The sequence below is a fragment of the Cuculus canorus genome, chromosome 1 (assembly GCF_017976375.1).
Source record: "Cuculus canorus isolate bCucCan1 chromosome 1, bCucCan1.pri, whole genome shotgun sequence".
In the NCBI taxonomy this organism is placed as follows: domain Eukaryota; kingdom Metazoa; phylum Chordata; class Aves; order Cuculiformes; family Cuculidae; genus Cuculus; species Cuculus canorus.
The window spans coordinates 173,971,197-173,999,126 of NC_071401.1; the positions used below are offsets into that span (position 1 = coordinate 173,971,197).

Genomic DNA, 27,930 nt, shown 5'->3' on the forward strand with positions numbered 1-27,930 from the left:
AAAAAGCTTTATCATCAGAAGTATCATACGTTATGGACATAGGTAAATGTACCTTGAAGTTTACTGAAGGCAATGCCTAAGCGGAGGTGCTTCTCAGCACTGCTGATTAATTCTCTTTATTTGTCTTCCTGATTCACTGTTTGCTGTATGTTTAAACCTGAAGCAGCAGAGCAGAAGACATTGTTTTTCTTGTGCTGACTGCTTGCTATAGACCAAATAAACTGTCTTGAGTGAGCTGAGGGAATGTCTGCAGAGGACATGGATGGTCAAATAGAAAAAGACTAGCTTGCAGGAAGCCTATAGCAGGGGTAAAGACTGGGGAAAAGCGGAAAAGACTGATGGAGAGACGAACAGCTAATATTTTGAGGTGATAGAAAGAAAGGGACTTAAAGAGCCAGATGTGATTGCTGAGGGTCTCTGGTCTAAGTGCATACTTGGAAAGAGAAATCCATTCCACCAAGTGCAGATTTGTTTGTAAGCTCTTTTATTTTTGTTCAGCTTTACTCAATACCACTGAGTTTTCTCTCTTTTAAAATATGTTTATAAGTAGGGCCTTGAACTATTAGTCCTGCTGAAATTTTAGGGTACTCTATAAGAAAAAATCCACCACAGATTTCTGACTGTCTTTTGACTCATTGCATTTTGTATGAACTATATTATCAAAAATTCTTGAATATCAACTGAAACCTTGTAGAATATATGTAACCAGTTCTACTGCTGGGAATAACAGTGGAGGTTACAATAATTCAGAAGGGCTGTGTGAGCCCCTTATTCTGATATCTTGTCATTGCATTAACACTGTGCAGGTTATTGAGAACAATGTTCAGAAGTTTAGGTAAATACCAACAACACACTGCAGGTAAATAATGCTGTCTGGTTTACATTATTCAGGAAAATGAGAGGGTTGCCTATTATTTTGGTGTTTGAGATCTACATTCCCAGTGTTTAGAGCCACAGTTTCTAGATCAGAATAGACCTAACTGATACATGTGAGATCTCTGAAGTATTCAAACCTTTGTCTTTCTGTAGAAATGCCTTTGTCATGGAGTTATAGTGTTTCAGTATGAATGTACCCGTGTAACCTTTCTGTTGAGGATTTTACATGATGTAGAAGGCAGCATTCATAGTGCAGAAATAGAGGATGTTTGAATTCAATTTCAAAAGCAGAGCCCTTAGAGCAGAGGACCAAAACCAGATGAAAGACAGCTAGGTAACCACTAGACAGCCACATGCACCCCCTTGTTCTTCATTCCTGAAGGAGTCCTACTCAACGGCATTCTTTGGGGATAGAAGGTATGTGGTTTGAACCTCTTTGAGCTGAAGAAGGCTCTGAATATGGATTGCCCAGTTCCATCACATGGGCTCTAATACAAAGAGTAATCAGCAGTAGTACTGCTTTTTTCCTCAGTTTGCAGTTTTTTTAGTGTCTGTACCATAACATTTAGTGAAGGATCTGGCCCCATGGGTAAATTTTGTGTGTCCAACCTGCACCTTCTGGATGTGTGGGCTTGTCAAAAGAAGCAAGAGTTGTTCTGCATGTTTGCAGGTTCCTGACTGGAATTAGGTAGGAAAAAACGACCTAATATTTAGATAAGGGAATTTGCAAGCATGTGGACAGGTGTGTATGAATGCCTTGGGAGCTACTGGGTGAGGCTGGGAGATGTCAGTGAGGTCAAAATATTAGATGAAGGCGTCCATTCATCCACTGTCAATTTGTCAGTACTGCTTCATCAAACTCTTTTGTCATGTTTGGTAAATGTCTCAAACATGAGTAATCTTATCTTTTGTGGAAGTTTATCTCAGAGATAGATTCTCTTTAATGAGAATGCTTTGTGTGCAGCTTTCACTAACTTAATTCTGAGTGTAATTAATGTTTAAATATAGAAACAAAGGAAGATGATAGTTATTTTAGCAGACATGGGGAAGAAAGATATTAGATGTTCTTATCTAGCTTGGGCATTAATTAAAAGTTTCACTTATATCAGGATCAGAACCTGATACCAAAATTGTCATTTTCTTGAAGATAAAATAGAACAGTCAGTCAAACACTTTCATATCAGTATCTGTCACTGCAATCTAAAATGCTAATACAATATCTGCTGGAATTCAGTAGATAACATTCCTTGGCCTTCTGCCAGGGTATAAAGGAAAATTATTTTCTCTAATCGCCAAGATGCCAGTAGTTCTGATGGTTCACTGGGACATGGGTGCAGAAATCACAGCAATAGCAGAGTTATGCTTATTTCTTCTTTGTGCTGCCAACTCCATCGTGTCAGTGTCTGCCTTCCCACCATTTTCCCCCCTTTCCCACTATCACTTTGTTCTTGAAACTTGGCTGTCCTTGAGGCAGCCATGGAGAGAGAAGTGGGAGAGCTGCAATGAGTTATTCTGCGTTTTCCTTTATACTGACCACTGAAAAATATTTCTGTTTATGTAAGGCAACTATTACAATTTCTTGACGTTTTTCATCAAAACAAGTAAAAGGGAAGTGCATAGCAGTTCTTTATTTTGGATCTGGTCTTATAATCGTAATGTCAAATTTTTATTAACTTTCCATGAGTGAGTACCCAGAATCTTTTCCTTTTATATAGTCAGATTTTGTGTTGTGGTGGAAGAGAAATGATTATGCTAAAGACTATATATTTTTTTTTTTGGCTACACTGTCATTAAAGAGGATCCTTCCAGTACTGACAGATAGTAAAGGAGCTGTAAATGGGAAATTTATTATAAAATTTTAATGTTAAATACCAGATTGAGTTTATACAAATAAAACATTTTGAGGAAATGCCATTCTCTGTCTATTTATATAAGTACTTAATGCTGATAACAGGAGTCTACTGAATTACTCAAAAAATGTGGATTCTTATGTGTAGGAAAGCTCTGAATGTACTTTCTGGTTGAAGTTTCCAGCCTTGGAATTTGACATGCATTGTAGAAGAGCTGTGTCTGAGTCTTGAGATGGCTTTGGAGCTCAGCTGGTACGATCCTCTTGAGGAATATTGGAAGGCCATGACTACAACAAAATTTATACTCAGTACCCTGAAACTAACTTTGTTTAGCTGAGAAACCAAGCAGATTTTTCTCCCCTGCTATGACAGCTTTGGTTTTTTTTTCCCTGCCTTTTTCCTCAGAGAAGTATTTAAAATTTTATTAGTGTCTGGGACTATTAAACAAGAATATAACAAAAATAAAAATCGGAATACTTTACGGTTTCCCTTATGTTATTTTTTCTCCAAATTCAACATATTAAGATTGTGTCATTTTAACAGGTCAAATATAATGGGTTAATATCACATTATAATTAAAGGCTGATCTTTAACTATCCAGAAATGCTAAATTACCATTAAGACAGAATTAGGGCCAACTGTATCTTCAAAGTGTTGATCTGGCTTCAGGTAGAGGCCATACATCCCAGTGCTGGTCTTAAGGTTTGCTGCATTGTTTCTTAGGCTTTCCAAAGTACAATCCATACCTGCAGTGATGACTATCCCATACGTATGCTGGTGCCTACCCCTGTTGTCCTACTTAGGGGATTTCATTTCAAGTTGGGAGGTTTGTGCCTGCAAAATTCCAACCCATATGGAGATTATTTTTATAGCATTCAGGGGATACGTTAATGTAACTTTCACCTGCATTTATTTTTCTGCTGATGATGTCTAAAGACTATGCCCTTCTCTCTTGACACTCTTCACTGAATCTACTCTATAGCAGTGTTAAGCGATTGCTTGTACAATGTCATATTTTAGAACAGCTGTTCTTTAGTCATACAACTGTGAAGAAAATTTTCAGAAACAGTTCACTATTCTAGGGAATAGCAAGAGAAAAAATACTTCATCTGTTTTTGTATTGCAATATATAAAGTTCCTTCCTGAACCAAAATTTTTAGTTCTCTTCTTTGGGGGACTAAGGGGGATTTACCCTTTTAAGGCTCACTGGGGCAGTCTTCCAATGTAGTAGAGGTCTGTAAAAGAGTCTCACCTTTTTGGAATATCAGGGAATTGATCTGAGCCCAAGCTGCATAAACCAGCAGCTCCAGAGTAGCAAAGCTCGTGTCTATATGTATGCATATGTGCATGCATATGCATGCAGTGGAATTAGAGACTTGGATGAAAGTGAAAAATGCAAGGTCATTGCTGATGAAGTATTTTATGTGTACCATTTTAATGATTTTAAAAATGCTTATAGCTTATTTATGGGAGTTTCACAAAACAGTAGCTGCTTTTTAAACATTACTGAAAACTCAGGGAATTTTCCACAGCATCTGCTTTTAGTCATCTCTCTTAAGTGATCTGAAACACCTTCAGAGCTCATTCCTTTTACAAAGTGGGAATTCAAGCTTTCAGTGCAGGCGTGACTACTCCCCTGAATTCATATACCAGAAAGTTTGCAGCCTGTTGGACACCTTCTCAAACTTTTGGAAAGTCTCTTAGCAGGAGGGCTTAGTTTGCATATTATTCTTTTGTCTGCCTAATAATTCTTCTCCTATATCAGGATCATAATGTCCAGATAAAATTGTAAACATCTTATTTCATTTCTACTGTTCAAATAGAGTCTGATGTTGCAGTTCAGAAGCCAGTGATATCTGCATATCATTCTGCAAATGTTTTTCTTTGTGTTAAAAAAGATTTGGTTGTAAAACCTGGATTTGGCTTTTGCTCCTTTTCTCCTTGTTGAGCTAAAATACACAGACAGTTGGGAAGAAGTCTTTAAATTTGTAGAGGTGTAATACTGAAATTCTGACATCCCTATTAAAGTGTGAAAATACCATTTATTGGTGACCAAAAAAAAAAAAGCCACTTCTCCACATAGATGGAAGCAAAGCTATGGCATGCATACTGAAGAACTGAGGCTGGCTTGGGGGTTTAGATGACAGAAATCAGGAAAATCATAAAAGAGCAGTCTGCTTTGTGCAGCTCTCTTTTACCAGGCTGAGCAAGTATTCTGTCTGTAGCGATGAGGAGGCTGAGGCAGGAGCTGCCAAGTCTGTCTTGTTCTTTTTTTCCCTGTAGATTTGTATAACTCTTGTACTCAAATTGTTCTCAAGTAAAGGCTGTAGACTTGGAATTCTTTTTGCAAAATACTTTTGGCTTCAATATCAAGTATCCTTGAATGACAGAAATAGAAAGTGGAGTGCACGGGTTATTCTGGGTGAACACAGAGCTGCAGAAAGGATATGCCTGAGAAAGGTGTTCTGTTAAGACCAATGCAAATAGTGGGTGCATTGTGGCATTTATTTTTAGGTGCAAGTCACTAGAATTGCTTCAGCTGAGTCTGTGCTCCAGCACCGTGTGTGAGATGAGAGCTAGGTTGCTGGAAGACGTGGCTGAGTTGCTAGGAAGGTCAGAATTGTTCTGGATCCAGAATTTGAACCTGAGACTCTGAATGTGTCTGATGAGAGGGGAACAAGGATGAAGCAGTTAAGCCTGTAATTCAATCTCAGGGAAAAGAATGAATCATACAGAAGGCTGAAATCATCAGATTCCTTCAGTGAGCTGGAAGACTAAGGGAAACCAAAGTTCAGTTTTAAAAGATGACAGATAGCAGAAAGTATTGTACCTAGGAGCAACAAAATGAAAAGATTTTTTAAAGTAAAATGCTTAAAACTTTGCTCAGTTTTGGTATGTCATGTAAATTTAATACCAATAGGAAAAAAAAAGATTACTGATGTTAAAATTTCATCTAAGATGCATTGGCATGTGTCAGATTAACTATTGAAAATTTCTGAAATGGAACTTAGAAGGTGTGCTAACTGCTAGATATCGCAGAGTGGAAAGAAAATAGGTTTGCAGTGAGTGGATACTGAGAAAATAAGCATCTGGAAGAAATGGGAATTTTGGATTCTTAATTGCATCATTCACCCCAGAACATCTGCCAGAGATATTAAGAGCAAATATAACTGTATCGAGAGAAGATATAAGTTTTAATAAGGAAGGAGGAAGAGTGATCTTGTTACATTCCTGCACACTGTGAATATGAAGGCTGTGTAAATCTCTCTTCTCCTAGTTTTGGTTCAAAAACATCTTAGGAGAATAAAAATACAGTTTCCATGCCTATGTTTATGTTTTCAGAACATGGGAAAATCCAGAAAATCTCCTTTATGATACGTAAATAACCCAAATTTTTGTGTATTTTGTCCCTCATCTTAACAATACATAATATACTTGAAAGCTGGGTTGGAGAAGACAAAAGGCATCCTGTAGAGGTTGTGCCCTGGAAACATCTGAGAAAAGAATTAACCTTTTATACTATTATGCCACTCCTGTTCCTAGTATAGTTTGGATGGGCACAAAGGTTTCTTTACTCTTTGCTGTCACACCAGCCCTAGAAACTGCCCTTTGGGTACTGTGGCAATGAAGAGCAGTTAGCTCCCTCTGACTGATGTTAGAAAAGAAGATGATATGGGATGTAAACACCTAAAAAGCAGGGAGTTAGGAGGATACCCATTACACCAATGCAAGGACAGTGCCCACCAGCCTTATCTCATACCTTTCTTGACTTTTCAGTTTTTGCCCTGCATTGTTATATACGCTTTCTGCTGAGTGATTTAAGGGCAATATGTGTTTCCTGCCCTCCCTCTGTCACATCATTACTGTCATTACATTTTCCTGGGTTTACCTGGAAAACCAGCTTGTGTAGAGGAAAAGGACTGAAGAAAAAATCTTAGTTACTAGAGCAGGGTTGATATATTGTACTTCACAAATCTGAAGTAAAACCTAAATGTCAAGAGAAAAAGAAAGAATTCTTAAACTGGCATAACTTTAAACTTTCTTTAAAAAAAAAAAACATGCCAGAAGGACCACTGCATATTATTGCCTGTAAAAATGCCATATTCTTGAACAGCTGTTCTTTAGTTATAGAAGTACCCAAAAATGTTCAGAATCAATCAGCTATTTTTAGAATTGGTAAAGCAAAAAAATATTTTAATTAATTTGGACTAAGACCTAAATTAATAAATTATCAACATTTTATGTTCATATTATAGGCATTGAAAACTTGAGTATTTTTGCTAACAGTTAGAGCAAAACCAAATTAGAGCAGGCTGAATAGCACATGGAAATCATACTTCTGTTTCTTTGCAGTTCATGTGTTTTATTTCATCAAAAGTGATATTTTACCCTCATTCTTTTTGTCATCTTTTTGAAAGAAACATTGCTAGCAAGTACTGAAAGTACTTGTAAAAATCAGGAATTTGTTGAAGCAAATATTTCTCTTAAGTCTAATTCTTGCTTCTATTTACCTATGTAACTTAGTTGAATAAGTATTTTTAACCCGTGTATGCAATAAATCCTCTGAAGAACTCACATTTAAAAGTATCACACAAAACAGTGGTGTAAGGAAAATAATGTAGAAAGCTCCACTTATCAAACTGATCTTGACTACCAGAAAATAACTCTTGACTAGTAGGAATACAACAATCTATGCTTAAGCAGCATTATGACCCACACTAAAAATGATGAGAAAATGCCAAATTATGTTTATCCTCTTTGAAATATTCAGAAAAACGAATAATTGAGAAGGAGATAGATGGGACACATAAGATTTCTTTCTTATAGACAACCTGCAGAAAAATATGGGAGTGTTATTTTACTGCTATAGAATGGCATTTGTAAGCTTCAGACTATTTCTGTGTCCCTTTAATAAAGTGAATTGCCTACAGTGAAAAACATAAATCCGTTATGTATTTTAAATGCAGGAGGTCTATCTGATTCCTCTAAGTGTCTTCTTTTTTTGTCTTTGAAGAAGAAAATTCAATGTTTAGAGAGCTGTGAAAATCAGTCTGGATATTCTACTACTATAACTAGTAACATTTTAAAAGTTCCTGAAGTAATAGCTAAGGGGATGTATTCATCCTATGTCCTTTTGTTTCTTCCTCTGACTTTAGCATTATATTTGGACCTGAAAGTCACTCCTCTGCTGAGTCCTGACAAACGTCTGAGATCTTAGAGGTCAACTTTACAGCGTAGAATAAATCAGTGTATATGTTTTTTAGCTTACTTAAGTTCTACACATATATTATCAGTCCTAGAGCAGACATGGTTGTAGAGAACTGACCTTCTGTTAGGCGTGTTTCAGTATTGTGCTAATGTCAGATTCTCATCTCCCAAAAGAAGTGACTAGCCAAGAACCAAGCCATGTCTCTGCTGATGTAACTCCTTCCCTCGGGGAGAGATGTAGTCTCACACGCCTAAAATATGCATATTACCTCCTGGGAGTTCTTCTTTTTCTGACTCTGCATTGATTATACAGGGATGTCCAGTTCAGACTAGATGCCAAAGACTAGTTGTTCTCTGGGTACCCAGCCCCCTGAGTTGGAAGATGCAGAGCAGAGTGGAGCCCCCATAATCCAAGAGGAAATGCTTAGCAGCCTGCTAAGCTTATACACACACACAAGTCTATGGGGCCAGATAAGTTCAACACGAAGGTACTGAAGGAACTGGCATAAGTGCTCAGTAAGACACTTTCCATCATCCATCAGCTGTCCTAGCTAACTGGAGAGATCCCAGTTGACTAGGTTAGCAAATGTGATGCCCATCTACAGGAAGGGCCAGAAGGAGGATCTGGGGAACTACAGGCCTGTCATCCTGACCTTCGTGCCAGGGGAAGGTCATAGAGCAGATCTTATTAATTGCCATCATAGAGCGCTTACAGGATAACGAGGTGATCGGGCCCAGCCAGCATGGGTTTAGGGAAACACAGGTCCTACTTGACTAACGTGATTTCCTTCTATGACAAGGTGACCCACTTAGCAGATGAGGGAAAGCCTTTGGTTGTTGTCTACCTAGACTTTAGTAAAGCCTTTCACACCATTTCCCGTAGCATTCTCCTGGAGAAACTGACTGCTCATGACTTGGACAGTCGTACTCTTTGCTGGGTAAAAAACTGGCTATGTGACTGGGCCCCAAGAGTTCTGGTGAACGGAGTTAAATCCATTTGCTGGCTGATCACAAAAGTTGTTCCCCGGGGCTCAGTGTTGGGGCCAGTTGTGTTTAATACCTTTGTTAATGGTCTGGTCAAGGGGTTGAGTGCACCCTCAGTGTTTGCAGACAAGTTGTGCAAGAGTATTGATATAACTGAGGGTAGAAATGCTCTACAAAAGGATGTGGAGAGGCTGGATCAATGGGCTGAGGCAAATTATAGGAAGCTTAACAAGGCTAAGTGTGCTGCACTTGGGTCACAACAACCCCATGCAGCGCTACAGTCTTGGAGATGAATGGCTCGAAAACTGCTCAGCGTAAAAGGACCTAGGGGTGTTGGTCAACAGGCGGCTGAATATGAGCCAGCAGTGTCCCTAGGGAGCAGTAGGCCAATAGCGTCCTCGCTTGTGTCAGAAATAGTGTGATCAGCAGGAATAAGGAAAGTGGTTGTCACCCTGTACTCATCACTGGTGAGGCTGCACGTTGAATACTGTGTCCAGTTTTGGGCCCCTCACCACAAGAAAGACATTGACCTGCTAGAGTGTATGCAAAGAAGGGCATCAAAGCTGGTGAAGGTTCTAGAACACAAGTCTTATGATGAGCTGCTGAGGAAACTGGGATTGTTCAGTCTGGAGGACAGGAGGCTGAGGGGAGACCGTATCCCTCTCTAAAACTAACTGAAAAGAGGTTGTAGAGAGGTGGGTGGTAGTCTCTTCTCCCAAGTAACAAGTGATAGGATGGGAGGAAACAGCTTCAAGTTGCATTAGGAAAGATTTAGATTAGATATTAGGAAAAAACTCTTCAGTAAAAAGATTGTCAAGAACTGGAACAGACTGCCCAGGGAAGTAATTGAGTCACCATCCCTGGAAGTATTTAAAAGATATTTAAATGTGGTGCTTAAGGACATGTCTTAATTGTGAACTTGGCAATGCTGAGTTTATGGTTGGACTTGAGGATCTTGAAGGTATTTTCCAACCTAAACAATTTTATGACACGTATCTCAGCTTTTGTAGAGAACAGTGAAAGCACCACTGTCTTTTTTGTTATAATAATATAATAAATGATAGTATAGATATTCAGAAAGTGAATAAAAATTTCAAGATTTCAAGATGAATTGCTGTGTTAAAGTTTTGGATCCTTCTACTTAGAGATGATTTCTTATATGTCCGTGGCTTTGTATGTATGTATGTATGCACATATACATATGTATAATACTTGAAAAAAACAAGCAGGGATAAAATTCCAGCAAGTCTCTCCAGTTTGCAAGTTCAGACAGGGCTGTGTGTTGCTTTTGACGCAGTGAACCATGCATACACTGCTGAAATTTAGTTTCTGTTCATTCAGCTGACAATGTATTAATGTAATATATGCAGTGCTAGATTCTAGAAATGACTGCACAGGAAAGGGAATGTGGATGAAGGTGCCATTGCCTTTAAGAGACGAGACAGAGGATTGGAAATAACCAGATAGCATCTGTATTATGCAGCATATTTGCTAAAGTAAAAATCCAGGCAAACAGTTACTAACCACAAATAGCAGAGCACTTGTATGTGGCAGAAAAGGAAATTGACAGTGTCCTTTTTTACTTTTATACTGTGGGTCTTGTTCCTTAGAAATTACAGGTGCCCAGCCGTAATATAATTCCAAAGGAATGCGTACTTTCACGTTATTAGCTGTTAAAACATGGCCTTACCACTGAAATCAGGAAAGATTGGCTCACTCTGCTGCATCTTCGGTTTCTGATTTGTCTCTGTTTTTATTTCGTTTTACAATGCTCTGCTAACTACAGCTGCACCCCGAGGATACGTGCTAGGATTATTCTCAAGATTTCCCTGACTTGTGAGGCCTATGAAGATAAAACTCCCCCTAGATTTGTGCATGTGATCAGACAAGGTATTTCATGAATGGCGTTTTGTGAAATCCTACAGTGTATCCCCTTGCTGTTCAACTTTTAAGGTGGTGAATCGAAGGGGAAGGCAACTCTTGTTTTGTGACAGTCTCCCATGAGCTAAAGAAGATTATGCTTGGCTCCCTTCACAACATATCAGTGCTGCAGGTCTGAACAGTTATTTAATGCTCATCTATTTTTTCTGGGGTGCATTTTAGAACTAAAACAGTAGAAACATTTGCTGTAAGTCAGTGTAGATACTCCTAAGGAACTGTGGGTAGTTGATTACTTCTTCTTAACACTTCCATCTAACCTTGAAAAGAGGCATGGCCCTACAGATGTCTATAAAACGCTGCTCCTTTGTTGTCATTTTTGACGTGTTGTTAGGCACTGGAAGACGAATACACTGTACCGCTCTGTATTGTATGTGGTATTCAGCTTTGCACTTGGGACTTTTGAAAGAGTTTATGCAAACTAGCCCACGGATAACACCTGCTTCTCAATCTACTGGTCTTTCAGTTAATTAACTGAAATTCACACTTCAAAGTGATCTGAGGGTTAAAATTTTGAAGTTGTTGACCTCTGTGAGAAAAACCCGACGTTAGAATAGCAGAAAGATCAATGGATATCCAGTCATAAAAATGTATACAGTCAGTATATGGGTACTGTCATTTTATGTGCAGATAGATCATAGTTTTCCTATACATTAAGTGCTTCCTTGCAAGTTGCTGTTAGCAACATTTGAACTAAAATTAATTAAACTTTGTCCATTAAATTTTAGGAGGTTTAAAACTGTTATTGCGCCCTGAGGGCCCACCTCTCTCCTTCCCTCCCCTTCACCTTTTCACAGTGATGAGGAAGTTATGAGAAGTGCTGATCCCGCTTCAGGCTCTCTCTTTGGCACAACCAATCTCTGGCACTGACATGACACCTTGGAGAGTGCCTTATTCCTGGAGGCTGAGGGAGCATTCCTCCAGTTTTTGTAGGGGAAGGATGGGTCTGGATGTCAGGTAATGTGGCAGAGGAGAAGCTGTGGGAGCTGTGGAAGCTTGCCTTGAACAGTAACCACTTCAACCATCCCTTTCAGTAGCTGCAGTTTCATTCTGTTCCATGGTAGGAGACGAGGTTGCTTGGATGTTCCATGAGTCTCATGTCCAGTGCAAGAGCCTTGAGCAGTTTGGGGTACTCTAAAATTAGTTTACTAATTATTTACTTACATCCTGCTCCAGATGTGCTTTTTATGGTCCTGGAAAGCTCATGCCCAAGAACTTCTAGCAGGCTGTACTGCACTCTGCGCTTGCATCTCAGCAGTGGTCTAGATACACAAGGTGCTTGGCTTATTTTGTGGATGGACGGTAATGCAAAGGGATCATGAGCTGGCCTACCATGGCCTCTCACATCCCTGGGTGCAGTATATGAGCTTCCACAGACATAGAGGGTAATAAGCCAAGCATGAAGCCATGCCATTCTCCAAAAAAGTCAAGGAGTAATTATGATTTTTTCCCTATATCTTGGCTCCTAATAGGCTGAAGGTGTGAATTACTTCAGAGGTTTTCATTACCTGAGAGATTTTACAAAGCAAAAGTTCTAGGACTTTTGATGTTTTTGCAGCTTTTGACTTTGGATAGTAAGATGAGTGGTGTATATATTTCCTATCAACAGCTTCTATTAACTAGAGTACCGTCAGAAACAAGTGCCAGAGAATCTGCTAGGAGCATCTTAAAAGATACCTTTTCAGCCAGAAGAGATATCTGAAAGCATTATCTCCTGGGAATCCTTGACCAAAAATATTCTTGATTGCACTGCTCTGAATGGTTCTCTCGGCATTTTCTCCCCTTTCATTTTGCTTGTTGAAATGCGCTTTTTTTTCCACTGTCTTGAAGAATAGCCAGCCTCTTCCCAGGCCATATAGTTTCAATTCATAGACTCTGTCTTGATACTTATTGATTCATCATGTCCATGGCTTAGAGACTTGCTATTTATGTGGAATCAATAATGTAGTGGGAAAGTTGTAGCAGGGGAGGTCTTTCTAAAAGAGGGTATTTCACAGGACTAGACATGTGCCTTGTTAGCAGTTTTTTTCTAAAGGCTTGACTTAAGTTCCTCCCCTGACTATGCACTTCAAAGAGCTTGCCCAGGGCTCTACAGAAACAAGCTGAAACTTAAAATTAAGATCTTTCTTTCAGATGGTGAACTGTGTGCTGGGACATCCTACAAAGTTTCTCTGAACACCTGTGGGGGAGTCTGAAGCACTGTAGAGAAGTCGTATAAGGCAAGGGTGGAAAAGGAAAATTAATAAACCTAGTTTTCAGGAAAGCAAGTATGCACACATGTACCTGCAGTTTGTGGGAGGAACATTTCAAGGTATAGTTGATAATCTGGTTTAATTGACAGATTACACAGAGCTGCAAAATGGAATGTTATGTACCATAAAAAATATATTACAAGATTCAAGACATTTTCAATTACTACAGAGAGCATTCTATCAGTCTTGAAAATAGATAAGGAAAAGCAGAAAAAAACCCCGAAACAAACACTAAAAGAAAAAAATTGACCCAGAAACTAAAATTCTATCTGTAAGAAACAGCTAGACAACCAAGCAACCAAACAAAAATCTTGGAAAGTTTTTAAAATGTGGAATTAAAAAAAAATTAAATGTTTTTTATAGTTAAGTTATGTTAAATTTTATCACATATTTATCTGATGAAAGTACACACACAAATAAATGTAAAAAAAATATTTTCATAATCTTACAGTGTATTTATATTTAAATATCCTTTCAAGATGAATGGATGGGTGTGCAGGTGCATGTAGCTGCCTTTCTGTATAGAAGAGGGATATAGAGTGACTCAGTATGATGAGTATTCTGTTTGGAAAAAGTCTGCACAATGGGAATCTTGGCAGAATTTTTGGAAGTCCATCTTAACCTCACTGAGTAGTTTCTGCCAATTCATCACTAAAATCCTAGACTGCTTCTGTTATAGTGTGTATTTTAGACTTGATCAGCTCAATGGCTCTTCAATATATATATTAAACATCATGTTCATAGTCATCCTTAGAAAAACTTCTTTCTGCTTCTTACTTTGGAAGTCGTTGCTTTCTCTTTTTTTTTTTTTTTAATGTAATTTATTAAAGACTTTCCACATAAATTTGGGGGGTTGTTGCTTGTTTAACCTTAGAGAATCATAGCATGGGGTGAATGAGGGGCACTAAGCATAAAGGAAAACAGAATAAACGGAATAAAATGTTAAGACTTTGATAATGGAATTCATGGTGATATTTGGGTGCTTAAAAATGAATTGACTTCTTGTTGTGAGATCTACTACCTAAATAAGTTTCTGCACCTTAAAAATAAATAAATAATACCTTAACTGTGGAAGCAAGATCACACATAAGGAGCTAGATATGTGTTGAGATGGAAATAGAGCACAGGGACCCAGCTGCATCCTTTTTTGGGGAAACAAAGTTTGTCCTTCACTTGGCTTCACTTCAGCTGCTGTCTCCACAGAGGCACCCAAAGTCCACTGAGGTGCTTGAGCTATTTTCTAACAAGCATGAGAAGCCTGAAAGCAGGCTGTTCAAAAGGACTATTGAACTTACCTTTTCACCTTGTTACACTAATCCTATTTCACACTGACTGCCATGCGCAGCATTTTTCTTAAGACATTGCTTCAGGTGAGGGTTGTGTGTCGGATATGTGGGGCTAGAAAAAGCCTTTCATTTTTTTTTTTCTGAGGTGTCCCTGAGAACATGTTAATTTGTCATCTAGTACAATGTGCCCTGAGATCATTTGGGTCAATTTGAAAGAAAATAAAATTAATAATGAGAGTCATCTAAGAAAACAAGGGAAACATTCCCCATAAACTGTGTAAAAAAATAGGCTTCTGAAGCCTTGAGACTGAGGAATAAATGTGGGGTTTTTTTGTATTCTGTCAGATGCTGAAGGCTGCTCTGAGACATGTGCTATTGCTTCTTGCTGAGTTGAGATATTTGGCAGAAGGCCCATAGAGAGAGTAGGAGAGAATAAAAAATCTTTGTGCCAAATGTTCTTTTGAGTGCCTGAGAGCTGGATTGGTCTTTTTTTTTCTCTGCGAAATCATATAATTAGTAATCTCAAACTTCAGCCTCTTAATTTACAAAATGTCTGCACACTTTAATATATCATTTGCTTAACATGTTTGATAACAACCTCAGAGATACAGAGGCTTTTGACTTCTTTCAGTATTTATAAACTGCTCCTTGCCCTGGGTGTTCCTCTGCCAGCTCTACATAGGCTCGTCTCGTGGATGGTGTCAGCCTGCAGCCACTATAGAAGAAACATGGGAAGCATCTTGCCTGCAAAAACCAAGACAGCTCCATTTCTGGCCTGCAGGGAAACGTGCATCCTTTAATGGTGTCAGCACCGTCCCGTCTCCTCCGCTGCCCAGCAAATGGGGTGGCTGTGTTGCAGTGGTTTTGCCCTGGGCACCTGCTGTAGGAGGCAATGGGAGACCTATTAATCTGGCTGAGCTTACTGTGAGGACTGGGAGAGTAGTCAGAGCCATCCTCTTCTCCTCCTCTTCCAATTGGTGAATGTTTAAAGAGCTGCAAGATCCCTAGCAATCACTGCGTGTGATCCTGTCTCTGAACACTCCGTAGTTTCATAATCTGATTTCAACATTAAAAGCAGGACCTTGGCAGGGTGACACTCTAGGCTGAGAGAGGGTTACATGAAGAAGAAGAAGAAGAAGAAATTATCCTTTAGGCTATCTGAAAATTTGTTGTGTTTCAAGTTCCCGTGCCTTGGCTAAAAGTTGGGCATGAAGGCGTCATTTGTAGCCACTGCCGTAAGAAAGCTCTGACTTTTGTGAGAGGGGAGATAAGCTTATTTGAGTAACACTGGATCACTCCTGTGGAAGGACTCATTGAATAAAGTCAGCCTCAGTAAGGCCAGAAGGATAAAGTCAGATGGCTGTGAGCTCTCCATGTCCAAATGATCCTACATGAAGTGCTCCATCTGTGGTTTTATGCTTTGAAAGACGGTATGACTAGCTGGCACTGTGCCAGCGTGCTGTGTTAGTCCAGTAAGTCTTTTTCTTTCCTAGTGGAGGTAACTCAATCCTTCAGTCCATTTCAGTGCATAGGTTTGCTATGGGAATAGCTGAGGCTTGATCTCACAGGGTCATTAGTTAACTCTTCTCAGGGGAATGCTTACAATTGTAGTTTTCCTTGATATTTTTCCAAAAGGGAAAAAGTCTTCCCACACAGATGGCTATAACTGGTGGCTGGCAAACAATTTGATGGATGAGATTTTTCTTTGGCACTGTGCAGTAAAGCATGCTTGGCAATGTGACTGTAGCAAACCATTCATTAGCTCGGCTTTTAAAGGCTACCAGAGATGCTGTCTGCATAGTGTTGTCATATGAACTCTGCTTGCTATCCTTCACCCAAGCGGACTGACCAGGTTAATTGCATGGTAGAGGCAGCCTGATGAGAGGAGCTGGGCTAACATCTCCAGCATAAACACTTATCAAGAATTACTCTTGTTATTTTAAAATGATTCTCTCAGGAGAGAAAATGTATTGAATCCAATAAGTCTGTGAGGGGCTGCAGCTAGCAGGATATTTTGTGTATGTGTTGCCTACAGGTGGCACTGCAAAAATTATGAGTCCAGGCAATCAGCTCGCTTTTTTAACAATTCTCCAGAGAACCTATCCCGAGATACAAGAGACATCAGAACAAAAGAAAAATGAAAAGCAATGCTGTAGTTTTAGGTTAAACAGATTCTCTACTGGTGCAAGTAGAACATAGTATATCTGGGCTTTTTCAGTGACCAAGGTGACCAACTGACTTTTAATAGTTATAGCTGAAGTGCTAGATATGGAGGGGTGAATGCAGTAAATAAGACCTCAAAGTCCTGTCAATAAGGTGTGCTTGTGGGATTTTAGGAGATATTTGTGTGGGAAGGAGTTGCCCACATCACTGCATTACCCAAATGAAGCAAAGAAGAGGTCCACATGGCATCTGGCTGGAATGGAATGTTCTGATCAAACAGGGCAACTCTTCTGCTTGACTCACTGCAGTGTCTGGGCATGTGCCTCTCAACAGCTATAGATCTGTGGATCTAGCAGGCAACCTGCCTAATAGGAGAGAATGATCTTGATAGTCTGTGCACATTTCTTAGCAGCCAAGGTTGAGGGTTATATGTGCTTTTGCCAACCTCTGCTTCTGTCTTCCTTGCTTATTTTTTCTTTCCAAGAGATTTCTAATGCTCAGATCCATTAGGTTGGTGAATACAGAAAGTGAGTAGATATGAAGCTACTGCATCTCCTTATCCCCAGGTTCTACCAGTGATGAGACTGAGCCAGTATGCTCCTTAGACTCGTATGGATGAACAGATAGACACGTATATTCCCACACACAGAGTACACACAGAGTCAGCCACACAGATCAAGGCAGACAAAACAAAATTATTTTCCTGGCCCTCACGTTAATGCATATAGCAATCATACAATGGATGGCCCAGTCCTCTTCCTCTTCCCTGGCTGATTAGGACTGAAGTCTGTTAGTAGAAGGGGTACGTATGTATACAAATACACTGAATTCTGTTTCTCCTTCATCCAATAACAGGCCCTATGCCCTTGTAGTCATTAACTGCCTTTAGTCTGCAAGTCTTTCCGGGGAGGCACTTTTTTGTGCTGATTCATCTCAGTAAGTTTCCTAAAAGGCCCAGGGGTGCCATGGATGGTGCTTGGAGCAGCAGGTCAGGGTGCTCCATTGGTGCTCATTAGCATCCTGGGGCTCCTCTGGGCCCCCAGGCTCTCCACACTTAACCAATTGCTGTGCGGATGTGAGGGCTACTTGGCATATCCTCAGTTCTGGGTATCTGGAAAGGGGATCTTCAAGACAGGTAGAGAGTAGCTCCTTCCTACAGAAGATTTTCTCTGTCAAAGTAAAATTTGGTATTTGGTTTCAGTTGTACACTACTTTTGAATTATGTGAATGTTTTAAATACACATGGGGTAAGTGGAATAGATAGCTAAATAAGTTTTTAAGTAGCCACGTGAAATGTAATGATGGTGTAGAATAAGTTGGCACAAAATTATCATTTTTTCCTGCTGATTCTATGACACTCCACCATGTGTTATCTGGAAAATAAAGCAGCATGAGTGCCTTTACTGAGATGTACCACAACTGTAGCATGCCTCATTGTCACCACTGAGGACACAGTAGTTGCTGCTGTGTCTGTAATTGATTTTTCAGTTCACTGGCCAAACAAAAAGAAAACCAAACAAGCAAGGTTTTTTTTCCAAACCAAATAAAATATTTTGCTTATTTTTGAGAATTCTCATGATTTAAAAAAATCCCTTAAGTCTGTCATAGCAATAAAACCTACTGTTAAAAAAAAAATTAAAAAAATAACTGGAAGCAATTTTTTTGTACCCCTCTGAGGATGCCTACTTTTAGGCTCAAAGTGTAAACAAATTTGACTAAATTTTAAAAATAGTTGCACTACTTGGATATTGTGCTTTTAGTAAATGAAATGTTCAATGAAAAACACATCACAACTCTAATGATGGTTTCAAACATGATTTAATAAACTTAATCATATTTTTCAGTCACAATGTCTAGACTGTGCCATCATTTGCTCAGTCACTGTTATATGTCCTGCATATGCAATCACAAGAAAAAATATCTCAGTTGCAAATCCATATGTCACCTTTATTCTCATGTTTAAAGGTTGTGTTCAGTAAGGTTCCTGTCAATGTGGATCTGCCGTTGCTTCTTTTGGAGTCAGTGGCTTGCTGCATGCCAGAGGTAATGAGGTTATGACTGGTATTGGAGCTGCCTGTTCTTTCCCTGATTTGTGTGTTGCCAGTTCTCACTCTGACCCAAGGTGCTGAAAGGAAGGGGTGCTTTGTTCATGTTCACATCAGTAAAATGAGGTTTGTCTTCTTTTTTCCTCAATTATACTAATGACTGGTCAAATAAAAGATTTTACATGTAACAAAAAGCTGCATATTTCTTATGTTCTTAGGTCAGATAACTGCAGCGATATCTCCACTGAAGTTGGTAGAGTATGAATAGACCAAATTCAGATTTTTCCTTAATAGCTGTTAGGTGGATATAACAGTAAATATTGAAAGATATTGAATCTAATGAATGAAAGAACTGGACAGTGTATTTCTCTTCACATATCTTTTTCTGATGTTTAAACAGGTAAATTTAGTTTGAAATCCTGGCTTAGCTGTGCTTGCGTAAGATTTTGATTGCTTAGATGTGGCAGTTACTAACACATTAAACTACTAAAAAATACAACAATACTCTCTGTTTCCACGTGTGTGTGTGTGTGCATTTTGTGTTTGTGAGATTTTGCAGGTTTATTTGTATCCTTCCTTTCTACAGTGACACACTGCATACTGAAATTGCTGAAGTGTAGCAGAAAGATAACCTACATTTGTTTCCCATGTCAATCAGTATGAACAAAGCAAATAAGACTATGTGAACAAGAAAACCCACTTTTTCCTGGTCACTTAGGAGTAGGATGGTGATTTAGAGCCTAATCTAGAAATGGTACATTATATAAATTTTACCTATTTTTCTGGTATCAATACCTGCTCCCTCTCCCACCTGTTTGAAAATTGTGGCATATAATAGTGACTAATTAATCAGGGAAAAAAGATGAAGCAGGTTGATAATCTGCTCAAATGTTTGTTTTCCCTTGCAGATGGTTACTATAAAAAAACGAAGTTCCATTATAGTGCTTAATGGAATTACTCATGTGAATATGGTTTACATAAATACAGACTACTTATATGTCTATTTTGAAAGACTGAGTCTATTTCATATGGGACATCTTTCTGATTATACCCAAGATGACGAAAAATCTGAAGTATGTATAACATTAGATGCGATATGGATTGAAAGTCATGGCTAAGAGTAACTTCCATTCCTGTCCTTATTGTTGATCTGTTACTTCTTGTTTCAACTAAAGCGTTGGTTTTTTTAAGAGCTTTAAGACACACACAAACATAAGCAAACAAAGCTTTGTACACTTCATGTAGTCTCTCTGATCTCAGAGGAATTACCTGGAATGGAATAAAATAAGATATATTTAATTAATGTAAGAGTGTAGAGCTGCGATGCTTGTGAGCTGATGTAGGAACTGGTTTCTGCAGAAGGTGGTGACCACATACGTTTGGTTGCCTCCTCCTGCTTCTTCCCCATGTCTGAAACTGCTTCTCCCTAGTCTCTATACCCAGTTGGAGAACCTAAACCAGTAGAGAACTAACCCTACAAAAAAGGGATATTTTTCTGCCAGTCTAAATCACTGGCTTACTGTCGTCACCATCAAATGACAGCGTTCATGCAAGCAAGGGATTGAAGAGTGCTGTGAAGAGACGAGCATTCTTCTTATTCTTCCAGTAGCTGTTAGATGGGTTTGGCTGTATCACCCAGTTGTGCCAGTATCTTTGCAGAGAGCCTTTTTGATGTTTTTTCTTTTTTTCATGATTTGTACTGTGGCTCCTGCAATGGGGGAATCTGAGGACAGAAACTGCCTGTGACTGTATTTCATCTCATCCATAGCAAGATTTCTTCCTCTTCGTTAAGGGCCAGTGTATGTATTAGTGCATGACTTTCAAGGAGAAAAGATCCAAATGGCCAAGCAGATAGGCGTCAGATTTGGACATGAATGTTGAAATGGCAAAGTTAGGAAATGGTGATCATAATGAACAATGAAATTCAAAAGACTTACCTTGATTTAATGCTAGGTTTGTCTACAACACTGTGCTAAATATCTTATATACATATTTGTGAGACGCAAAATAATAATCTTGAACAGTAACTTGCCTTTTTGCCTGGAACAAACTTCCCACAGAAGTAAAAGAGCAAGGGCCATAACTTGCTGCCAGATGCACTGTGCAAGTATGACCGAAATTTCATTCACCTGAAGGAAAGAAATTTAAAGTTGCCATGAAGGAACAAGAACAGGTAGAATTTATATATATTGAAAAGTCTTTGCTGTGTATGTTTAAACGTAGTCGTTAAGCACATTCAATTTTATGTAAAATGAGACGTAATAATTACTTAGCTTTATTTTTTCCCAGAAGCAAGATTGTGACACCTAAGCTTTTTGTTTATCAATATCATACTGATTTATGAGATTGCGGTTATGATTTCACTACATGAAAAATGCTGTAAAAGTAGCAGGTTAATTACAGGTTATACCGTTAATGGGTGAGATATGGTTATGTCTGTTTTCCAAATTACACTCTCATAATACAGTGTCACATCTTCTGGAGCATGATATATGCATATATTAAGTTAAGTATAATCATCAGGAAAACTTCCCAGTCTGTACACATAGATATCTCTAAGTCTCTTCATTCCTTCTTCACATTGATTTCAGCAAGGATTACTTGCGCTAGCAGAGAAGGCAGAACTGAGTGTTCGCAGTTTGAATAATGAATTTCTATAGGGTTCCAGAAATAGCATTGAATTTCTCAAACATTTTCTGCAAACCAAGCAGCATACTTTGAAATCTGTGTTAGGAGAAAAAGAAACAAAACCAAAATGCAAATCTCTTAAAGTGCTATCCTCCTTTCGTGGAATAGTTCCGTGGCTTAATGAGGTTAATTTGTATTACGTTGTGGGAAATCCTTTATCTACTTTATAGAGGCTTTCATTTCACATCCGTGTGACAGATACTGTACTTACTGCACTGGAACTTAATTATTTGATAGCATAAGTAGCTGAAATGCCTACCATTTCCTCTCAAGGAATATTCATTGCGTACTCTAGATGGTAAATATAAAGTAGAGGATGGTTGGCCCAGATAATCAATGTTTGAAATATCTTTGTATACTTTTCTAGGTTGTTTTGGCTTTACACCTAGAAAATTTTAAAGCAGCTTTGTTAAAGATTCCCAAAATGCTAGTAATAGTATATGATTAGTTTTTGTTCTCTCCCATTTTTCACATATCTCTTCACCCTTTGAAATGCTTTTCTGTATTGCACATGAATTTAAGGGACTGCTTCATTTAACTACAATTTTTTTCCCATAGAGTTCTTAAAATGCCTGATTTTTTCTCCCTAAATACTACAAACCAAGACTTGCAAAAGATTTGTTTCAGTATGAGCATTTCCTTCACAGCATTTTACATCAGCTTTTTGAACTGATTTTCATTCCAAACAGCTATTGGTACACATAGTACTTTATTTTCTCTTAGCAGGCATATTATGGCTTATCTGTAGACCTAGTAGAGCTGTATCAAGCTACTTAAGAAAAGCATGAGGAGACAAAATTTCAGGATCAGCGATACACATCAGAATACAGATAAGGACTGAGAACTAATACAGTGAAAAATTAATTGGGGTGAAATTCACATCCTGCCACTAAATTTACTTTTTCTTTTGTAGATTCAATGTCTGGATTTGTATGTACCTTTCATAAAATACAAATCAGTGAATTAGTATTAACATGTGTGAGTGTAATATAAGTGATTAATGTGAATTTACAAAAGGAGCGTGTGCTTGCTCTACTGTACTTGATACATTTGAAATATAACCTCGAATGTTTGATTTACCATATTCACAAATAAAAACCCTTGTAACACTTTAATGAGAAACATTAATATGTTTATTTGAATTGGTTTATTGGTATATGTACTAGTGACATAGTTTGGAAAATAATTAAAAGTGATTGTTGCAGCAGACTGTGTGCTGCTTTTTGTAAAGCTATTTGGTCATCATCGAAGATATGACAATATGAGAGACTGCAAAGTTCAAGCAGATGGTATGAATTGCTTTCCTTATCCTCTATTGAATTAAAATAATAAGTAGTAAAAAATCAAAGAAAAGCAATTTATGCCAAAAAAGATCTTTCCTCTCCTAGATTTCAGTGTATCACAATATGGTGGATCATGGGTTGATTGCTCACTTTGTGTTATATCGGCTATAGTATGGCATGATGTGATAAAGTGTAACCTAATCTGACATAGTGTGATGTAGTGAGTGATGACAAAGATCACAGACTTTTCAGAGGACTGTGTTCTACTGAAAAATGCATAATTACATGAATTAAATATTTATTAGTTTATGTTTTGTTGATGGTGACTCAGAGTCTAATTGCTGCAAGTGGCTTTACCTCTAGGCACATTCTTGGGGTCCATAAGCTATATCAAGTTTTCCTTTCTCAAGCCTTTTGGGAGCTGGTACTGTGCAATGACTAGTGAGTGGGTCCAGGGATCATTTTTGGGCTTCTGAAGACTTGTTAGTAGGGCCTTCTACTTGTGGAAGCTCTGGTTTATTGCTTAGCATTAGGGATATGAAATGTAGCTGAAATGTTCAATACATAGGCTTTCCTTAAAGCATACAAAAAATTAAACAACAAAAGGAATGGAGAACTTAAGGGTAGTTTTAAAACAGATACCGCTTTATAATTCATATTCCTTCCTATATAAGGTTATAGATTAATACAAGCTGAAAGTTCAGATTTCTTGCTGTCTTCCTTCTGATGGAAATTAACTATTTGCAGAAATATCTGATCTTGTATCAGTGACCACTGAATGCTTTATTAAAACAAGTTTTTCTGAAGTTTAGATCCTTTGGTAACTGGCTACTGAATCGGAAAGGGCAGTTTGGTAGTTCTTTTACCCAATTTATCCTCTCCAGTAGCATGATTCTGGTGATCCATGAGTGGGGGTGATGGACACTATGTATAGGATAATGAAGATAGTCCCGTTGCCTCTCATCTTTGAAAAGCTGTGATTCCCATGTTTCTAGACTTTCTTTGCAGTGCCAGGCAGAAAGAGTTCAAATGTGATTTATTAGTAGATTTTATTTCTGATTTTATTTCAGTTGATTCGTTTGAGGGTTGTCCCTGTATCCTGCTACCTCTTGTCAGTCCATCTGTAGGAAGGTTTTGGGATATCATATTAAAAACTGCATCTGCCCTGAACAAAAAGTCTGGAGACCTAGATTCTGAAAACATAGGCACGTGTGGGTATTTTAACATTGTTACACTTCCATTTCAAGGTTTCTCACTTAGGAAAAAGAAGAAACCTCACTTGGTAGAAATACACAGGGCTTTTTATGGGAGTCCAAAAATTGATAGTTTCTAGGCTCGTTTTATGTTTCTGCTTCCCTTTTCACTGGAATAGTCCCATATGCAGCGTTCTCCAGTTGTTCTTCTTTAGCTAGCATTTGGAGAAGAAATCAACTTTAATTCCAGTGTTAGTATTATTGTAATTTTAGTTTCATGCATGGCAGATTGCCTTACAGAGCCAAGTTTAATGCAGTTCTAATTAAAAAACCCCACTCAAACAGTATGACGCTACCTCACAATGTTATCAAATCTTTTTATTTTCACAGCTCACCATGTTAAAACTGGGACCTGTGAAGTGGTGGCACTCCACAGATGTTGCAATAAGAACAAGATAGAAGAAAGATCACAGACAGTGAAGTGCTCCTGCTTCCCTGGGCAGGTAGCAGGTACCACACGGGCAGCTCCTTCTTGTGTCGATGGTACTACTACTCTTTTGCTTCCTTTTGTTGCATGTTCCTAGGGGATTTTGCTGGCTTAATGTCCTCAGTGAGAACCACTCCATTACAGTTAACTGTTTAAAGTAAGAGTAGGAAAGTTTGTGCATTTTGAAGGGCAAGCCCAAGGTGAATGGTAGGAAGATGAGAAAAATGAATTATTTGCTATTACTCAATGGAAATGCTAAGCAAAATTATTAGATGCCGGTGAAAAGAAACTTCTTGAGAAGCTAAATTTGATCTAAGTAACAGAGTGCCCTCAGAGCTGTATGAAATTAATTTAATTAAAATAGTTTATGCAAAATCTACATGAGCATATGATTTTCATGTACCGCGTGTTATTGTGTATTTATTTTTATCATACAGGAACAAACAGGCAAACAAACCAAGCATAGTTCTATTTGGCTTTTAGTCTTTTTAGGACAACACCATTTTTCTCATTAACAGTGCAATATTAATGTTTTACTTAACAAATCTGGCATAGGCTCATATGTTTTATTTGGGAAAATACTAGCTGATTTTTCACATTTCTGTCTCTGAAAGAGGAGCAGGATGGATTCACCCTTTACACGACCTCTTTACTGTTGATATGTTTTTGTCTGTCAGAGATGCTATAAATATGTCATCACTGGAGAATAAATTTAATCAGGCTATACTAGACTATGTAGTAGATCAGACAGAATATACTAACTCAAAAGAAGTGTTTCTACTTAAAACTTTGAAATCTGGCTGAACATGAAAAAAAATGATGGTTGAAAAGAAATGCTGTGAAACTAGTTCCTGAACTGTAGTAAATTAGGAAAAAACCCCACAGTAAAGAAATTGAAGCAGATAGCACCTTGTGCAAATTGAGACCTAATTTCTTATGAAGGTTCTGCGCTGGCTGAAAATCACAGACTAGTTGTCAGTCAATGTATTTCTAACGTTTTCCTGGAAAATAAAGAAATATTGCAACATAATAGCCTATTAAAGTGTCCATTTCAACAACATGTTGAATGTGTTCGTTTTCCTCACTTGTAGCTTCAATAGTGGAGCAGAAATGGTGGTGCCATATGCAACCATGTCTTGAAGGGGAAGAGTGTAAGGTTCTTCCAGACCGCAAAGGATGGAGCTGTTCCTCTGGGAATAAAGTGAAAACAACTAGGGTAGGTATGATTCCAACCTGACATGTTATCAACAGGTAAAAAAAAAACCCAAAACCATGCACAGGAAGTTGGACGCACATAGGAGATATGACTTGAGAAGATAAAAAAGTGTGGGAAAAGAGTCATACTGGGATTGGACTTCCTGGTCCTGCACACTTTTCTCTGCATACTTTGCCGTTGCTTGAACATGGTAAGCAGCATGCCAGACCTTCTCAGGTAAGCAGCAGAGATAGTAGAGATGACCCCTTTGGTAGCTGATGACCAAATGATAGCTGAATACCGTTAATGATCAAAGCTATTCTTTGATATTCTATCAAATATACTCGTCTTTGAAATCAGTTGCACGCAGTCTACACAGCCTGTTAAGCTCTTCATTCACAGGGTAGCAAACAATTGCATTTTTATCAATTACAGGAAACCACCATATTTCTATGTAGAAACTGCTGAATATGGTAAGCATTTGATATATCTTTACAGTATGATATTCTGGTTCTTTCCAGAATGACCAGGATTTACTGAAAGATCTTGACAGAGTTTCAGTGGGTTCCTTTTGTCCATATGACTCTTTTTATATTATTGCTTCAAGATTACGTTAGCAGAAATAAATCTAACATTCATCATGCACAATGCCCGAAAACAAAGTAATCGTGATGTCAGCTCTGCTTTTTAATGTCTAAGAGAAACAGAAGAATAACAAATTCTTCAGATAAGCATTGGTGGAGTTCAAGTTCTTGAGAGATATGGGACAGGCAAGGAATATAGTTAGGACCTGTATTTCCTATATTTTAGGAAAAACTTCTAGTTCTTCAAGGAGTTAGTCAGTAGGGAAGGGAAGAGATCAATGTGGCTGAGTCGAGACCTGATGGTTGAACTAAAGACCAAGAGGGAGATGGACAAGCAATGCAAGCAAGGAAAAGGAACCTGGAAAGAGTATAGGGACTCTGCCTGGTTGTGTAGGGATGGGGTCAGGAAGGCAAAAGCACAGCTGGAGCTGAACTTGACAAGGGAAGCAACGAAGAGCAAGAATTGCTTCTACAGATATGTCAACCAGAAAAGGAAGGTCAAAGTATACCCCCCTGATGAACTAAAATGGTGACCTCATATCAACAGATGAAGAGAAGGCTGAGGTACTCAGAACATTTTTGCCTCATTCTTTACTGACAACTGTTCTCCTCACCCTTCCTGAGTCAGTGGACAACAAGATGGGGACCAGGGGGATAAAACCCCTCCCACTGTAGAGGAAGAGCAGTTTCATGACCGTCTGAGGAATCTGAACATGTATGAGTCTATGGGACCTGATGAGATACTTCCCAGAGTCCTGAGGGAATTGGCTGATGTGGTTACCAAGATACTCTCCATGATATTTGAAAAGTCTTGGTAGTCCAGAGACGTTCCTGATGAATGGAAGAAAGACAACTTCGTGCCCATTTTTAAAAAGGGTAGAAAGAATGGCTCTAGGAGCTGCTGACCTGTCAGCCTCACCTCTGTGCCTGAGAAGATCATGGAAGAGATCCTCCAAGAAGCTATGCTAAAGCACATGGAGGACAGGGAGGTGATTTGAGACAGTCAGCATGGCTTCACTAAGGGCAAGATCTGCCTGACCAACCTAGTGGATTTCTATGATGGGGTGACCACATCAAAAGAAGCATTGCCGACAGGTGGAGGGAGGTGATTCTGCCCCTCTACTCCACTCTTACAACACCCTACCTGGAGTACTGTGTCCAATTCTGGAATCCCCAGCATAAGATTGATATGGAACTGTTGGAATGAGTCCAGAGGAGGGCAATGAAGATTATGAGGGCTGGAGCACCTCTGCTGCGAGGACAGGCTGAAAGAGTTGGGGTTGTGCAGCCTGGGGATGAGTACCAGTACCTGAAGAGGGTCTGCAAGAAAACTGAGGAGGGACTTTTTACAAGGGCGTGTAGTGACACGATGAGGGGGATCGACTATAATTGGAAGGGGGAAAATTTAGATTACACATTAGGAAAAAATTCTTCACAATGAAGGTGGTGAGGCACTGGCACAGTTTGCCCAGGTAAGTTGCAGATGCCCTCTCCGTGGAAGTGTTCCCCATGTGTCTGCTATGGCAGGGGAATTGGAACTGGATGATTTTTAAAGTCTCTTCCTACCCAAACTACTCTACGATTCTATTAGGCTCTCAAAATTCCAAAACCTACAGCATTGTATGGCTCTAGGGCCAACACAGTTCCTTATCAACATAAAACAAATTGAAATGCACTCTGAAGACATGCAGGTGTACGTGTAAATATAAACACATCACTCATTCACCTCACTGTATGTAACGATGACTGGTTTTGCTTGTAAGTATTTAGTTACTGTTTGTAGTGTGGGCCATAATTTGCTACTGTGGTGTTTACTCCATGCAGGTATTTGAGTGTCCATGTCATTTGATATAAGCACTAAATTTCTGGTACATCTTGGTTGTAGAGAAGTGTAGTGT

At 38.7% G+C, this 27,930-nt stretch overlaps 1 protein-coding gene across 6 annotated transcripts in view; it reads left to right on the top strand.

Annotated features, from left to right (window-relative positions):
- Nucleotides 1–27,930, top strand: part of TAFA2 (TAFA chemokine like family member 2) — a 185,450-nt gene that overhangs the window by 136,208 nt on the left and 21,312 nt on the right. For all 6 annotated transcript variants that reach the window (XR_008453299.1, XR_008453298.1, XR_008453301.1 and 3 more), the window contains exons 3-4: nt 24,157–24,309; nt 25,345–25,469. Coding sequence is in view for 2 of the 6 variants with exons in the window: in XM_054086368.1 (XP_053942343.1) it covers nt 24,157–24,309; nt 25,345–25,469 (278 nt within the window). In the remaining 4 variants the exon portion in view is untranslated. The remainder of the gene's footprint in view (nt 1–24,156; nt 24,310–25,344; nt 25,470–27,930) is intronic.